Below are 16889 nucleotides of genomic sequence, written 5' to 3' on the forward strand. Positions count from 1 at the left end.
TGTTGCGGCCTGCAGTCGCTTGAGCCCCTCGGCGTAATCTATGGGACGTACATGATGCCGTCAACTATTCTACTCTGTCCGTTCAGCTTGAATATGTGACGTCGGCCCGGTATTGGCCTCCACGTAGACATGATTGCTTGGCTATCATAGAACTTGCCCTGCCTGTCTGCAACAATGCGGGGCGTCAACGAGGACATGTTCGATTGCCACGTATGTCTGAGCAAGTAGCGATAGTGGAGTCAAATCCTTTTTACATTTGCTGTAGCTCTCAACTCAAAACACCTACAATGGCATCGAGGACCAGTCAGAATCTCTAGAAGACACCGCGATGTGCGCTGCTAGCAGTTGAATTCAGTAAGCTTGACGAGCCTTCGGAGATGCAACCTCATTCGCTCATGTCCCCTCGTGGCTTCATTCAAATACGCATTCGGACGGTGACAATCTACACACTGACGGTGGATCAGCGCAAGCATCGACTTGTCGCATGTGCCACTCACATACTCATGGGTTGCATTTAGGCATACGAGGGCATGCTTCTTAGAAGTATTGCCTCTCCTTTCAAGACGAGCCGACCTCCTTCGGTACAGCTGAATAGGTTTGCATTGAGTTCGCATGCTATAAGTGTCGACCATTCCAACGTCATGCGTCAGACCTGACACTGATACCCGGCCCAGAGTTGTTCCATTCCCTCAAACGAAGTCACGCCGCACTCGCAAACACCGCTCCGAGACACCGAGACACCGAAACAGCATGTCTTCGCGCATGGACTTCTGCATGAATGCCGTAGTTGCGACGTTTTCGTGACCGGGCAAGGAATGGCGTCGGTGTGTGTGGATCCTCGAGAGGCGAGCTGTGGCGGTCGGACGCGATGTCACTGAGATGCGTGGGGCACAGGTGACTGCAGAGCCCGTGTGTCCGAAGACGCCGGTTTCCCGAAAACGGGCATTGTATGGTGACCTCAAGGTGACCTTGTCAATTGCACAGGAAGCGCCGCTGACATTGTTCGTCTCTGGTTGGCCACGGCTGTACTCACCTGTGTGTGTCGGGGGTGTCTGAGAAGTCGTATGGCTGACTGCCAGCGCAAGGAGACGATAAAGACACACCTTTCGGTTTCCATATATTCGCACGTCTTCATAATCGACGTATGCAGAGACGGCATTACCATCCAAGAAGGCGTCTCTGCCTGGCAGCCTCACTCCGACACATTGTGCCACAGCATGCACGACGTAAGTATGAAGACCAGCCGAATACCGAGCGCATGGTCGCAAAAAGCGGCGCTCCGCCGGTCAAACAGTGCCATTCCCAACGACATTCCTTCTGTGGCGCGCGATAGAGTTGAGTTCACAATTTACCGGAGGATGGAAGCACCGAGAAAAGCGAGTTGGCTGTCGATCAAACACGCAGGCGCCATGCCATCCTGACGTGCCAGATATAGTCCATACAGTCTTCCGTCTAGGACACGACCTATGATACATGCAAATACATAAGCTCACTAATGCGCACAGCAGTACATACGGTATGGCCTCATGCAAACACGGAACGATGCGACGAAGGGAGAAACGCCGAGCGCGGGTGGCCATCACTTCTTGCCAGCCTCTATGGCGTCACCGTTCTTACATGCGACAATCTTGATCTTGGGCGCGGACACCAGCTCGTTCTGCTCCATCTTGAACGTCGGGTTCTTCACGATGAACGTCCATACATCGTCGCAGAGGCGGTATGTGTGGAGGTGGCCCTGCGTGCACCGACGCCATAAGCCACACAGTACGGAGAGGCAATTGGAAGCAACGAACCTTCAGAGTAGTCTTGTTCTTGACCGATTTGACCATGGTATCCGCGAGAGACTTATCGAACTGAAGACCGCGTACTTGTCAGTCATGGGCATGGTATGAGTGGGTACGCCACAGGACCTGCTGCAAGACCTTCATCGCCAACTGTGGTGTGATGGCGCCGCTCGTAATCAGCTCATCGAGGGAGTCCGTCAATGCCATTCCGATCCTGGATACAGAAGTTGCACTGTCAGCCCCAGAACCTGCAGACAGAGCTGGTGGTACATACGAAGACCCGCGGTAAAACTCGTAATATGCTGAAGCCATGTTTCAGGTATGAGGTTCTTGAGAGTGTATGAAGCTCAAGGGGTCTATCCGCTAGCAAGCTGTGCGCAAAGGAGTGGAAGAGGTCCGAAGAGAGGAACACTGGTGAAGGTGTCCGACAAGGCTTTGCTCTCGACCGGCCGTGGTGGCGGCGCGAGTCGCTGACTGACCGGTGTCACATACTTAGTGACGAGCTCTTACCTCATCCGGCGTGACATTCTTAGCCACAACTGTGACGCATTAAGTAAGCATTGTTTAGCAATTATGTTATTTGTTTTAAGCTCCTGACCCTCCGTACTCTAAGTACATGTGGAACCTTGAGCATCGCGCACCTTACTCCATCGCGTTGCAATCATATATGTAGCACAGCGGGCACATCAGGTTGTGAGACGTGCTAATCTGTGCTGACACTAGGGGAGCTCAGACTGAACGGGCAAGGGTACGGGTACGGGCAAGGGCACGTCACGGGACGGTCCGGCCGCACGGCGACTGTAGGGTTAGCCACAATTAGCGTAGATGCTGCCACCGTTAACCCTAGCCTAGTTCTTCCAGCTTCTACGCCACTGCTCTTTGTTACACACAGTATTTGGATAGTATAATCAGTATGGCTCACAAGGCTAACGCGCACCAAAGAGAAAAATCAATTTGATGACAATCAACATGGCTCGTAAATATGGTATGCACGATGCACCTACTATAGCCTACTACAGCTGAACTCGAGTGCGGGAAAGTGCCAGCGCCTGCCGAAAGCGGAATATACTAATCGGGTAACATAACATTTCCGAAAGCGGAACTACGTACTTAGGTATATGTTTTCAAAGTATTAGAGGATGGCGGCGTCGCATTTGCGATGACGATCCAGCTGCCTCCTATCATGCTACCGAAACGGATGTACGTGCTCTATATACCTTGTCGGGACCAAACTATTGTACAATTACTGCTGCACAAACCCTAACGTTACGTGGCAGCCCCTACTGCTAACCCTACGGTTGCCGCGCGGCCGGACCGTCCCCGTGACCTACCCTTGCCCGTACCCGTACCCTTGCCCGTTCAGTCTGAGCTCCCCTACTGTAACTTACATAGCAGGAGCAAGTAGTTTGTTGACCTGATCCCGCGGCTTCGGTGGCTGGACAATTGCCTAATGTGGAATCATTAGCCAATTATGGTAACTCTGTCTACGCGCAATGAGCCTCCTGCGGGTCTCATGGTACCGAAGGGAGCAGATATTGTAACACATGTAATAGAAGTGTATTAGACTTAAAAGAAAGACTTTTAATCATAGAGAATAAGGTGGAAAACCTCCTGGCACAGCGGTCCTGCCAAATGCGATGTTCATCCCGATTTGGCAAGGCCGCCTCGAGCACGTCCGCCGGGCGCCAATTGCAACAAGTCGTGCGAAAGTAAGTATTTTTCCACGAAATCGTCACCCATATACCCCACTGGGGACAAACCGGCTTGTGCGGAACCCTAACATTGTTACCGCCGTAAAACCGTGCAGATTAAGCGGAATACCAAAAATGACTTATGGAAGGCAGCCTAACATCGAAAGGGGTGGCCTCTGATTGGCTGGCTTTCGATGTTAGGGACGAGAAAATAGTTACTTATGTTCAATTATCTACCTAATTTACACGGTTTTACGACGGTAACTTACAACGTTACGACTCCGCACAAGCTTGAAGCCGGTCTGTCTCCAGTGTCCTCCTCCACCTCTTCCTCCTCCTTGGAATATTTGTGCCATTATACCGCGCCACATGGCGTATTGGGATTGTAACTTACTTGGACCAAACTTGGACGGTGGCCAGATCGTCGTGCCTGCCAAGTTCTACATACGTTCCCGGCCCCCGCACTGAGGCACAATAAACCGATCACTTCGAGCAAAGATATTGGCAAACACAATTGCCATTTAATGAGTCGGTCATCTGCGATGCAGTGCGAGGATCAGACTCATTGGTCAGAAAGTTCCGAGGAAATACTGCTCCCCGCGGAGTGTAGCGGTATACCTCCACGATGTGAGCAAAGTGTACTACTGAGGCTTTTTCTATTCAAATACTCACCATTAATTATAAGCACACGAAGGGCCGAGTCTGAGTCACCGAGGAGGTTGCTTATCCTCGGAGGGATTTTGGTCGGAGGACAGCGTGGCCTAAGCGGTTTACGAGCGCGAAACCCAGCTTATCACCATGGGCTCCTATGTAGACCGGCCTTGCACTTATCGTGCCGATAAGACCGAGGGATTTATAGCTGCTACGAAAGAGCGGCTCCATCAGCTTGATCGCGAGCATCCGGACACTCAAGAATCAACAGTCGAGTCTATCCCTGACCATGTTGCGTATTGGCGTCGACGTTGGAGGTGAGTGACATTTCGTATAGCGAATGTTCTCTTCCATATGTGTATTTCAACCGTGATGCAAGCTGACTGACGAATACGCAGGAACGAACACCGACGGTGTCCTCATCGATGTGACTCGTCTGCACGAGCCCACTCGCGGGGTACTCGCTCACTTCAAGGCGCCTACTACCCCGAACGTATCGGACGGTATTGAGAACGCCGTGCGCCAGGTCCTCACGATCGCGTCCGTTCCTCCCGAGAAGGTCTCCTGTGTGAGCATCGGGACCACTGCGTTCATCAACGCTGTACTCGAGGCGGATGCGAGGCGGCTTGCGAAAGTCGCCGTCGTCCGTATCTCCGGTCCGTATACGAGGCAGTGTCCCCCGTTCATCGACTTTCCGCCGCCATTGCGCGCTTTGACCGAGGGATATGTCGGTTACGTTGATGGCGGGTTGGAGAGTGAGTCTTATTGCTGCTGTGCCCCCGGTTTCTCATATTGATAAGACTAGTCGATGGACGCGAGATCAGACCACTCAAGGAGGAACAACTCATCGAACAGTGCAAGCTGATCAAAGAGAAGGGACTGAAGAACGTGAGTGTTCCAGCCAAATTGTTGCGAATCTGACGCTGAGGCCAACTTGCAGGTGGTGCTCTGCGGAGTCTACACTGCCTTGGACAGTGAGGGCAAACATGAGATCCAGGCGGCGAAGATCATGCAGCGCGAATTGGGTCCGACGGTGAACATAGTCTGCTCACGCGATGGTAGGTATTCTGTCTTCATGGCGCCCTCGCACCGCGACGCTGACTTTTCTCTCTTCCAGTTGGTCAAGTTGGCTTCTTCGAGCGAGAGAACGCTACTATCCTGAACGCTTCTATTCTGACTTTCGCTCAACGCACGATCCGCGGCTTCCAAGCGGCCATGAAAGCGCTCAATCTCTCCTGCCCGCTCTTCCTCACGCAGAACGACGGTACGCTGACCACCGCGGTCTCCGCGGCGCGCCTCCCGATCCGCACCTTCGCCTCGGGGCCGACGAACTCCATGCGCGGCGCGGCGTTCCTCGCGGGCCTGGACGAGCCCCGCGCAGGCGCGCAGCGTAAGTCGACCATTGTCGCGGACATCGGAGGGACGACGACGGACGTCGGTGTCCTCCTGCCGTCTGGCTTCCCGCGCCAGGCGGCGTCGTTCATCGAGGTGGGCGGCGTGCGCACGAACTTCGCTATGGCGGATGTGCAGTCCATCGCCCTCGGCGGAGGCTCGCTCGTCAAGTCGTATGAGACACCGCAGGGCCTCCACGTTGCTGTCGGCCCGGAATCGGTCGGGCATTACCTCACTCGAGATGCAAAGGTGTTCGGCGGTGACGTTCTGACGACCACGGACATCGTCGTTGCTAGTGGTCGTGCGGAAGTGGGGACGAAAGACGCGGTAGCTGGTATCAGCGCGGACATCGTTGAGAAGGCCGTGGCAAACATGAAGAAGCAGCTAGAGGGCATCATTGACAAGTATGTGGCAATATGGCGGAATGTCTTGTATGTATTGACGCGTTGCGTTACAGGATGAAGACCTCTCCTGAGGATGTGACTGTACTGCTCGTGGGCGGTGGCAGTATCATCGCCCCGGATCATCTCGTGGGGGTAGGTGAGATTCTACGTCCCCCGCACTACAGCGTGGCAAATGCCGTTGGCGCGGCTATGGCGAAAGGTAGGCGACCTCCTTTATTTCTCCACTCCTTCGCTGAATGACACTCTGCAGTCGCTGGCGAGATCGACACGATCGAGCTTCTGCAGGGCAGAAGCATCCACGACGTCATAGACAACATCAAGGCTCAAGCTATCGACAAAGCGATTAAGGCTGGCGCCGATCCTGGTAGGTTCTAACTTGCGTCGTCAACCAATTTATTCCAATGTTGTATCAGCCACCGTCAAGATCGTCGAAGTAACCAACCTGCCGGTGCAAGTATGTGTTCCCGTCAACACGATGTACAAGGTTGCTGATAGTCTGCGTAGTATGTGACTAACCAAGCGACTCGTATTATCGTGAAGGCCGCCGGTGACCTGGCTCCTGAAGCAGTCGCGTCTGTCAGCGCAATTGACGACTCTCTGGAAGACCTTGGTGAAGACGACTACAAGGAAGGCGACAAGACAGCTTCTGGGGACGTCGCTGAGGCAGAAAGCATCGATATCGAGACATATAAGCCGACTATCAGAGCGGACAGATCGTGGGTCTTGTCTGAGCTCGATCTCGGTGAGGATTTTTATGGGCTGCGTTCGCATCGCTGTACTCACAAGCTGTGTAATGCAGAATGGATTGCGGAGGGATGCGGCGTAATGGGCACCGGCGGCGGAGGCTCGACCTACCCGCCCTTCCTCATGGCCCGCCAGAAGATGCGCGATGGCAAGCAGATCGTCGTAGGTCAATTTGTCTCTTCGCTGTGGCATCCATCAGACGGATTGGCAGGTCGTAGATCCTGAGGACATCCCGGAGGACGCGTGGTTCCTACGCTGCATGTTTATGGTGAGATCACATTCTGGTGCGCGTTGATAAACGACTTTCCTGACAACTGTCGTAGGGATCACCTAGTGTCTCAGTGCGTATATCGTCTTTGCCACGTACATCTGTGATCGTTGCTCATGTTCATGCAGTCCGAGCGGCTGCAAGGCGGAACTGAGCTCCCGGCTGCAGTACGTGCCTTGACAACCTACATGGGCCTCAAACTAGACGACGACGTCTTCGGCGTGATCTCTGACGAAATTGGTGGTGGAAACGGGCTTGAACCGATGATCGTTGCAGCAACCATGGGCAAGACCGTATTAGATGCCGATCTCATGGGTCGGGCGTACCCTAACGTATGTTACCTTCGCAAGATGCACCTGCATGATGATGCTCACCATTTTGACGTTGCAGCTGTATCAGACGTGAGTTAGGCACATATCGTCTGCGTGATGACTGGCGACTGATTTCGTCTAACAGTCTTCCCGGCGCCTATAACCTCCCAGGCGGGCTGTGGCCATGTGCTATCTCAGATGCTATTGGCAACACCGTTGTAAGCTTACGGTTATCTGCCGCTGAAGACAGGAGTAATTGATCCTTCGCCAGGTTCTGCCAAGTGCCAGCAATAGAATGTCTGTCGAGACAATTTTGCGTACAATCACTACCGAGTTGGGATCTTCAAGCGGTTTGACCATGCCGCCTCTCAAGCGCGTCACCTGTCAGGACTTCGGTAAGTTGTCGCTTGCTTCAAAACGACACATTTGTTAAGATGCGCCTTGCGCTTGCTTCAGGTATCACCCATAGTGTGTCTCAAGCATGGCGCCTAGGACGTGCCGTCGCACTCTGTAGGAAGAACAATGACTTGAAGGGTATCCCTACCAAGATCCTTGAGATTCAGAATGGTGCATGTCTGTTCGTCGGCAAGGTCGTGGATGTGTCCAGGGTGAGTATCATCGCTTGCATGATCTCAAGCTTCCTGGCGCTTATGCCTCTTGGACGTTCAGGAAGTCCGCAAAGGCTTCACCTGGGGCTCGGTCACGATAGCGCCCCTCATGGAAGAGGAAGAAGAAAATAATTCTGCTTCTGGGAGTGCTCCTGCTCCGTATGGTCCAGACGACCGCCTCGTCATACCCTTCCAGAATGAGAACCTGTACGCGTGCCTGGAGAAGGCAGATGGCAGCAGTCAGGTATTTCTACTACGTACCAGGGCTATCAACGCGCGGCTGACATATCTGTGGTAGATTCTCGTGACCGTACCCGACTTGATCACTGTGCTTGACTCACAGAATGGTGCAGCACTCGGAACGCCTGACTATCGGTGAGTCGATTGTCGTGCAATCGGTTCTGAGTCACATTCTCAAGTTGTTGTACCAGCTACGGTCTGCGCGTCACTGTGATAGCTATGGCGGCGAGCCCTAAATGGACGAGTACAACAGAAGGCTTGACCACTGGTGGTCCTTCCGCGTTTGGGTACGCTCTTCCTTCGATAGTTAATGGCGACCACCCCACTGACTCCTCGCGTACGCAGTTTGCACCAAGTGCAGTTCACGCCGATCGCAAAGTACAAACCACCTCAGAGCGTCATCTCTGAGTTCGCGTGATTTGGAACCACACTTCGACTCAGACTAGCTCTGTGCGACGAAAATACGGGGCTGTGCATGCCCCCCAAGGGCTTCCGTCCACTGGCAGTACTCCGGTAAAATGAAAGTTATACTACATGCAGGGTGTTCCGTGCAGGGTGTTAAAAGACGTATTGAAACGGTGTATGTACTGTAAAGCGCTGCCTTATCAAATGTTTTATACGAAATGATTGCGCAAGCGAGACGAATTTACCAATGGCTTGCTTTAGTATCCGTTAGACTCGAACCCAGTCGAAAGAGGCGCCTCACCCCTTTTCAGACACTCCTCCTTTTAGTAACTTCAAAAGCCGAGAAAGGAATCGGAGTGCGAAAAGGAGGTGAGGGCCTCTAACGACTGGTGGAATTGGCCCCCATTTACCCCAGTACCCCTTTAGCGCCGGGGACTTAGAGAAATCGCGTATGGCTCTCTCATGGACTCTGGCTGTGGCGGCTGACTTCGATCCACAGAAGACGTCTCGGAATCGATCTAGTGAGAACATATGCCTAGTTCTATGTGTCCTTACAAATAGAATATGATATGCGGGGTTATCCTCCACTACCTGTTCCCTTGGGGCCTCCTCGCGCACGACCTCGGCCTCGACCGCGTCCTCGACCTCGGCCCCGCGCTGCGTTCACCTCGAGATAGTTTTCTGAGGTGAGTTGCATCTGAAATATGTCAGTTTGGCCTCCTATGGGTGCGGCAGATGATGTTCCTTGTGCACGAAGGTCTCCGGCTTGTGAGGTACTGCGAACAGGTGTGTGTACGCCCGTGTACGATGCAGTGGGCGATGGTCCACGTGTAGCAGCGTACCAGGTAGCGTGCAAATCGACGGGCGATGGAGCAGGTGAAGGGCCGTGCGACGCAGCGGGCCAAGGAACATGCGACATAGCCGACGACCGTGACGGTCCGTGCGTGGCGACAGCCCAGGAAGCAGGTGAGGCAGCGCCGGGCGAAGGACCATATGACATGGCGGGCGAAGGACCACGCGAGGCAATAGGTTGAGGATACTGCGAGGCAGTGTCCCAGGGAGGAGGCGATGCGGGAACCAAAGAACCACGCGATGTGGAGCGCGAGGGACGATCCGGTGTGACGGGCAAAGGGCCATGGAAGCGGGCATCCCAGTTAGGAGGGAAAGCGGTGGGTGACGGACCATGCGACACTGTGGGTGGCAGACCGTCAAAGTATGATGCAGCGGGTGGAAGACCGTACAATGCCGCAGGCCAAGATGGACCTGCCGCGGTGTATGAAGAGCTATGCAACGCCACGGGCCAAGTAGTGTGTGACACGGTGGGCAATGGTCCGTGGGCGGCGGCGGCCCAGGTATCAGGCAGTGCAGCGGGCGAAGGACCATACGAGGTGGCTGGTGAGGGACCGTGCAAGGTGGCGGGCGAAGGATGGTGCGAGGGAGTCGGCGAAGGACCCCAACGTGGTCGTTTGGAGGATGATAGGTCGGGCTTGCTGGGGGCGTCGTTGTCGGTAGCTGTACGCTTATTCTTCTGGCTCCGTGTCCCTGTTTTTGGTGGCTTAGCCCGAAATTCGATTTGCATTCCCGAGAGCAAGTCAACAAGCTCGCTCTCATAACGGTCACGCCAGATCCAAGTGGCAATGATGGTAGAGACCGTGGGATGTGTTAGCGGGCCTACGGAGGTGAGTTGTTGGATTAACGAGTCACTCAGGATTGCACCCGGGCCGAAGAGCGCATCGACGTGATCCTCGTCGAGTTTCTTCTGTCGCCAATCTTCGAGGGCAGTCTGCGCAGCAATATCTGAGAGGCCTTGCTTTCGGCCCCTCTTCTTCTTTGTCGCATTGGGAGATTCCAGACACCGTGCGCGGTTAAACAACGAAGGATCGCATACATCGCAGCACGGCACCGTGACACGAGACACTGAATCTGTTCAATGAGTGGCAGATTAGTACTTTTGTGATCGACTGAGAGCTGTTGATTGTACCTCCGCTCGGACACTCATATACCTGCCTCCAGACACGCCTGCGACATTGAGTACTCTGCACAAACACGAGAAGGCCTTCATCTGCAGCCTCCATATCGACCTCCGGTTGATCAGACGCATTGAGGGGTTCATCAGCATCACCGGCACTGGCTCCTCGATTTACACCATGCCTGGCAGCATACTCTTGCGGACTTGGAGCCTTCTGGCGACCACCCCGGGACTTGCCCTTGCCACCACGTCCACGTCCACGTCCCGAAAGGACCTTCGACTGTGGGATAGGCTCCTTGGCTTCGGATGAGGGCTTCGGGACCTGAACATCGACAGAGTAAGCAGACCGCTCGACGAGGAGGATGGCAATGCCTTTGCGGCCTCGACCGCGAGCCGCGCGTCCGGCACGTTGAATAAAATTTGAGAATGTCTTCGGCAATTTCCACTGCACGACACGATCAACGTCGGGGACATTGCATCCCTGGCAATATGAAATGATTCATCAGTGAGATCTCGGCACTGCTGTAGGCTTACCATCCCTGCGGCATCCGTGCATACCAGGACACGAATCGGCCCAATCTTCATGCCGTCTGCGATCATGTCACCTTGGCTGTAGTCCATGTTACTACGAAAGGCGGCCATGGCGTGGGTGCGATATTGGGATGACATCGTGGCATTGAACGGCCGAATGATACCACTCTCGTATAGACGAGGGTTTCGCTTTCGGAGTAGTGTGCCGAGGTGATCCATTATGTTGTTACCTTCCTCAATGTTATCAACATAGAGGTACGTTTTGGGTATGTCTTGTGCATCATTGATCGTCTCGGGGATGATGAAGTCGAGGTCAGCAAAGGTATACTGGGGGTATTCACATGCTCGTACGACAATGGATACATTAGGTCGGTCATTCCCGACGTTCACAAACTTGCTGCCGAGCTTGGGAAAATGTAGGTCGTTGTGTAGATCACGTCGGACACGAGCCGTAAGAGTTGCAGTCACAGCAATGACTGGTGTGCCCAAGGGAAGGTATGCGCGAACCGTTCCGAGGCTGGCATAATGCTTGCGGAAATCAGCACCCCAGTGTGATAGGCAATGGGCTTCATCAACGACGAGACTCAGAACACGTCGTGTGAATCCTGAGTTGCGGAGGACTCTGTCTTTGAACGATTGTGAGAGAAGCATCTCCGGCGAGATGAGGATAACTCGGTAATCGCCCCGGACAATCTCCTAGTATCTATGAGGCATTGTGTGACAATAAACTGATGTATGTGACGTACGTGCATAATGCGCTTGTTCTCAGACAGACTGTTCTGGCCATTGACTGCGACGGCAGTGAGACCAAACTCGGTTTTGAATGTCGTGACCTACAGATACTATGAAGCTTTTGAATTGAGATGACGAGAGTCGCAGTCGAGCGTACCATCTCTTCCTCTAATGCGAGCAGTGGACAAACCATGATGGTCGTCATGCCCTCGTTTCCGGGCCAAAGATGCGGACCAGCTGCAATGGCCGTCTTGCCAGACCCAGTAGGGGCCTGTATGACCGTGTCAATTCCTTCAATCTGCGCCTTGACACCCTCAACTTGGAAGAACCGTGGCTTCTCTGGCCAGTGAAAGCGATCTTGCATGAGCATAGACAAACGTTCGATCTCTTCCGCCGTGAGACGTGGGCGCATTTTCCGGGGCTGCACACGCCGCGCATTCTGTCGAAGCTTGTATGCATTTTGACCTGCTCGTCCTGGCATGATTTGTGTCGAGACTGATGTTACGAGGGTGATGAATGCAAGGGATAAAAGAGCGCTGGTCAAAACTCACCTGCCGATCACCCATAGGTCCACGCCACTCTCGATCAGCGTAGAGCACAGACTGTCAGTTGCTTGACACTTGACTCTTGAACCTTTGGATGGTGTTCTTAGCGCACGATGTCTCAACAAATGCAGAGGCCTACTACCCCGTTGCCACCGTCATCACCATTGGGACCAATCACACCGTCCTCGGATGAGCCTTCGCAAGCTGAAGCGGCTGACACAACTCCTGTCGCTGGCCGAGTCCCTCCTCTCCCCTCACTCTTTGCTGGGCTGTATCAGCTTTCCCCTGACCCGCCAAGCAACCATGTAGTCTCGGATACCTCCATGATACCAGAGTCACCTGCACGCACCAAGGAGGACCGACGCCGCAAAGACAAGGCTGATCGAGAGAAGGCTCAGCGCCTAGCCGAAGAAGTTGAAGAGCGAGACAGGGAAGTGCATTACAAGACAACCTGTGACCGCATATTGAAGATTCTTGAGGAGGAAGATATCCCCTTCATCGAGCTTCTTCGCCACATCTCGGACCCGGGCCGTTACCAGGGCAAGCAGCGGTATTGGGGCCTCTTTCGCCACACAGAGGTTGTGAAAGACGTCCTTGACATGTGGGTCTCCTCAGGCAATAGCGCGACAGGGAGGGCAGTAGTGGAGGAGTGGGCCGTGGAGCACGTTAGCAGCTTACTAGCTCGTGAAGGGGTTGCAGCAAGCGAAAATGGCTTTCTTCGCACAGAGAAGAAGTCAGTCGACGAGACATTCACCTTGGATTTTGAACTCGGATTACTCTCCAAGGAGCTCGACAAGCAATGCCCTATTGTGATGCAGCTCTTGTCAGCATTCAGCACCTCATCACGGCAGAGGCGCAGGAATACCTTCAGTTGGCAGAGGCGCCGTCAGAACGTGAGTGATCAATCGATACATGCAGCAAATGCAAGTAACTCAGCGAGACAATAGTACCTCACCACCTGCGCTCTGATCTGTCTCAGTGCCCGCAGTCAGAAGAACAATTACTCGCGGTGTATATTCGGTCTGTACGCCTACACAGCAGGCGCGAAGCGCCAAGTCATCGAATTGCTCTCGCACATCGGAGTATGCTGTAGCTACAGCGCTCTGGTCGGAAACCTAGGCGATGATACCCTCGCTGACATCGAGGATGAAGACACCGCAATAGACTTGGCACGGACTGCATCTGGGTTTGGTATAGAGAGCTTAGACGCAGAGTCATCGGACTCGGAGGATGAAGAAGACATACCTCCCACCATTTCAAATCCCCAGCATCGTAACCGTACCACTGAAGTCACGATGTCTACGCACCCCGCACCTCCAAGGCCATTGCCAGACACATCCCGCCGTCTTCGGTCACCATCCAGTGACAATTCCAGTCCCACCACTGGCGCTGCTGCACCACCTGTTGATGTGTCACCAAACATTCCCCACGAAGTCCCGTTGCGAGCTGATCCAGATGGCTCAAGTGATAGCCTTTGGGACGCCCTCGATCACGTCCTTGCTCACGAGCGTGCGGCCAGCGGTCCTCAGAGTGAAGCAGACGAAGAAGTATCAGCAGCAATTGAAGAGCTTCGTCAAGAGAGCCGGGCCACACCTGCACGCAACAACGAGAGAGGTGCTGAGACGGCAGAGAGTGCGACGAAGAAGAAGAGGCGCGTGGAGGGCATTCTCAAGCGGCTCTCAGACGCGTGTCGACGCGCTGCACGTGTAAACGCGTCTTCGCGTCTACTCGCGTTTGTCTACGACAACATCAACATGGTGTTCCGTGTCGCGGAACAGATCCTGGGACGCAAAGACTCCCAGGAGAATGGTACCTGCGCGACTGCGTTTGACCTCTATGGCGCCACAGAGGAAGCAATGCGAACGGCGGATGTTATGTCATCGTTTATGGACGCCCCACCACTGGCACGCGACGATCTTATATTCTCCACGCAGGAATCTCTGGACTTCAAAGAACTACTTCAGCTTACCGTACTTCGCATCATAGTGACTCATGGAGGCAACACTTTCTCTCGCTTCCGCGCACAAGTCGACTCGTTCGGTCCACTTCTCGACACCCGCATTCCCCTGCACCGTACCAACATCTACCCTCTGCCGTCGATGAAGATTGACGAGTCTACTATTGTCGGCAACGCGGATGTGACCAAAGCTGTCCTGTCTGAGCTTGGCAAGGATATGAGCTCGCCGGAGTTTGGCAAGGTTGTACAAGTCATCGCCGGTGATCAGCTCTCTATCGCACGGCTTCGTTCGCTGACAAGGAATCGCTCTGGGCACGACAACTTCCCAAACTCTTTCCTATGGGCTCTAGTCATGCCTGGGATTTTCCACTACAAGATGGCTGCGACACATGGTATCATGGAGCTCTTCTATGGTCGCACCACGAGCCACCGCAACCCCGGCTCCCTCGCATTCCATAACACTGTGCTCGACCGTAAGCCAATCACCTTGACCTCCCTTCCTCCATTCCGGACCTGCCAAGACCTCATCTTCGTCTCTCTGTACGCCCGTATCCTCGTCTGTCTGGAGATCGTCACTGGAAGGACTGACCTCGATGAATACGGCCAAACTGTCTCCTGGAGCCGACTCAAGGACGATGTGGCTGAGATAGTGCGGCGATTCACCACTAGCCGGACTGTTGGCTCCCTGCGAACCTCCCGCGCAGCTGAGCTGCGAGCACAGCCGGACAAAACCACAGCCGAAGTTGACAAGGACAGCAGTGCGTACCCTCTAAATGTCTGTCTCGTATTGCTATCTCATCCTAGGATGCTAGCCACTGCTCACCCAGAGACTGGGCCGCACCGCCTTTCTCAGGGAGACATGGTCTTCGAGAATGCAATCCTTTTCATGCGCGATGCTCTCGTCCTCCGTGCCTTGACCGATGCGGTCAAAACGGGCGTCTCAGGACGGCTTGTACTGCTTCTGAAGGCACTCGCACTCATCTACCGGGGCTCGGGAAGGACAAAGTATGCCCAAGAAGTGCTCTTCCTCGTCCACAATCTAACTCATGTCTGGCCAGAGGAGCTGCGGTGAGCATCCCGACTCCTTCTACTTCGCTTGAGAATGATCTCACCAATGATTCACATAGGAAAATCGTCCTGAACAACTGGCTCGTCAATCCGACGGGACGGGAATCCTCGTGGGTCGAAGTGGACCTACTGCAAGAGCACATGAACTACTGGATTAAGGTATGTACCAATGCTCGTCCCGATGGCCGTTGCACCCCGCTGACTGCGATCCGGGTTGCCAGACCATCTACAAAGCGCATGGTTCGAACGCGTCGTGGGAATGGCTGGCGATGGTCTCGCCGTGCATTGACATCCTGCGCCGACTCTCCACCCAACTCAACGACTCACTGGGCGCAAAGCAAGGCTCGAAGCACACGAGTCCTAGCCTCGAGAGAGACATCACCGTGTTGATGCAATCTCTGCGACAACATCGTGTGTACGAACTCGAGCCTGGGCGCGAGATCGACGATGACAAGGCAGTGGTGCCCGACTCTTACACCTTGGGCCTGGAGCTACTGGAGGGCCCACTTGACGAGTTCAATCGCAGCATTGCGAAGCTGCAGGCGCGCTGTCGGAGCACACCTTTGGTAGGTGGCAGATACCCCGGGACGAGCCCTACAGGTGAATCAACCACACAGACGGAGATCGATCAGAATGACGGTGAAGTAGAGAGTCGTGTTACCTCAACCAATGCTAAAGAAGCCGTCGACGCGTCGGAATCGGATTCCGACGACGACGTTTCCGACGATGAAGGTGATGTTGAGGATGACCATCGGCCTCAGGCGATGTTCTCGTTGGATATGGCAGGCGACGTGGCTCTCGATCCAGACCTTCTAGACGACTTTGAATTTGGTATATAGTGTACAATTGTTTTTGTGCTATGTACAGGCCAACTCTCGTGTCTACAGGGTGTTGCGGGCTTCGCGCCTCTGCGGGCGCAAACGCGCGATTTCTCTAAGTCCCGGGCGCTACCGGGGTACTGGGGTAAAGGGCGGCCAAACCTCCCAGCCGTTCTGGCGAACATGAGGAGTGCCACGACGGAGTTTAAAATATCTCTCGCCAGATCGGCTGGGAACGAGCCTAAGTATCCGTTACTGACCAAAAAGAGATACTCTCGTTTTTGGGCTTGCTTGGATTTAGCTATCGCGGCAGTCCTGCGAAACGCTTATCTGGGGAACCGCATCGATGTCCTGACTCCTGACTCCTCGTCAGTTCATTCTAGTGATAAGGTTTCTCTTATATCGAGGTTGAGCACCACCTGCTATCCGTTCGTCGACAAGCTCAAAATCTCCGTCATGTTGCGCATCGGGGTCGACGTTGGCGGTGAGTACCGATCGGATCTCGGGCCACATGCGTTATATCCAAAAATGGAAGCCGTGCACATTTAGCGCTTCAGCAGCACGACCACTTGTCCTTGTCTTCGGCAAGCAAAAGTCTACGGGGATTTCTGGCCCATTTTAGGATGGAGAACTCAGCTGCTACGCAAGCCTCTGTATCACCGGTGGACATTGATCCATCAGCGAGACTGCAAACTTGACAGTGGCACTCGGAGCAAGCGGCGGCGTAGCAGTTGAGTCTGTGTATCCGTCTACTCACGCACGCACGGGAGC

At 54.1% G+C, this 16889-nt stretch overlaps 2 protein-coding genes across 2 annotated transcripts; one reads left to right on the forward strand and one right to left on the reverse strand.

Moving 5' to 3' along the window:
- Positions 1-9075: 9075 nt before the first annotated feature.
- On the reverse strand, positions 9076-12345 carry B0H18DRAFT_1109206 (P-loop containing nucleoside triphosphate hydrolase protein; the record flags this gene model as incomplete). The annotated part of the gene is made up of 6 exons (XM_048032755.1): positions 12282-12345; positions 11888-12225; positions 11745-11831; positions 11002-11694; positions 10480-10948; positions 9076-10421 (listed from the first exon to the last, which is right to left on the reverse strand). The coding sequence occupies exons 2-6, from the start codon at positions 12209-12211 to the stop codon at positions 9076-9078; spliced, it is 2919 nt and encodes a 972-aa protein (XP_047885442.1). The 5' UTR covers positions 12212-12225; positions 12282-12345.
- A 1676-nt stretch (positions 12346-14021) lies between these two features.
- On the forward strand, positions 14022-16182 carry B0H18DRAFT_1054099 (uncharacterized protein). The gene is made up of 4 exons (XM_048031022.1): positions 14022-14990; positions 15045-15300; positions 15360-15459; positions 15522-16182. The coding sequence occupies exons 1-4, from the start codon at positions 14030-14032 to the stop codon at positions 16137-16139; spliced, it is 1935 nt and encodes a 644-aa protein (XP_047885443.1). The 5' UTR covers positions 14022-14029; the 3' UTR covers positions 16140-16182.
- Positions 16183-16889: the final 707 nt, after the last annotated feature.

This window comes from Fomitopsis serialis (genome assembly GCF_022376445.1).
Source record: "Fomitopsis serialis strain Sig1Antser10 chromosome Unknown B0H18scaffold_239, whole genome shotgun sequence".
NCBI classification, from domain to species: domain Eukaryota; kingdom Fungi; phylum Basidiomycota; class Agaricomycetes; order Polyporales; family Fomitopsidaceae; genus Fomitopsis; species Fomitopsis serialis.

Coding starts and splice junctions, on each gene's coding strand:
- B0H18DRAFT_1054099 (XM_048031022.1), top strand. CDS start 14,030: ATGGTGTTCCGTGTCGCGGAACAGATCCTGGGACGCAAAGACTCCCAG. Junction 14,991..15,044: donor CGAAGTTGACAAGGACAGCA/GTGCGTACCCTC, acceptor CTAGGATGCTAG/CCACTGCTCACCCAGAGACT. Junction 15,301..15,359: donor GTCTGGCCAGAGGAGCTGCG/GTGAGCATCCCG, acceptor TGATTCACATAG/GAAAATCGTCCTGAACAACT.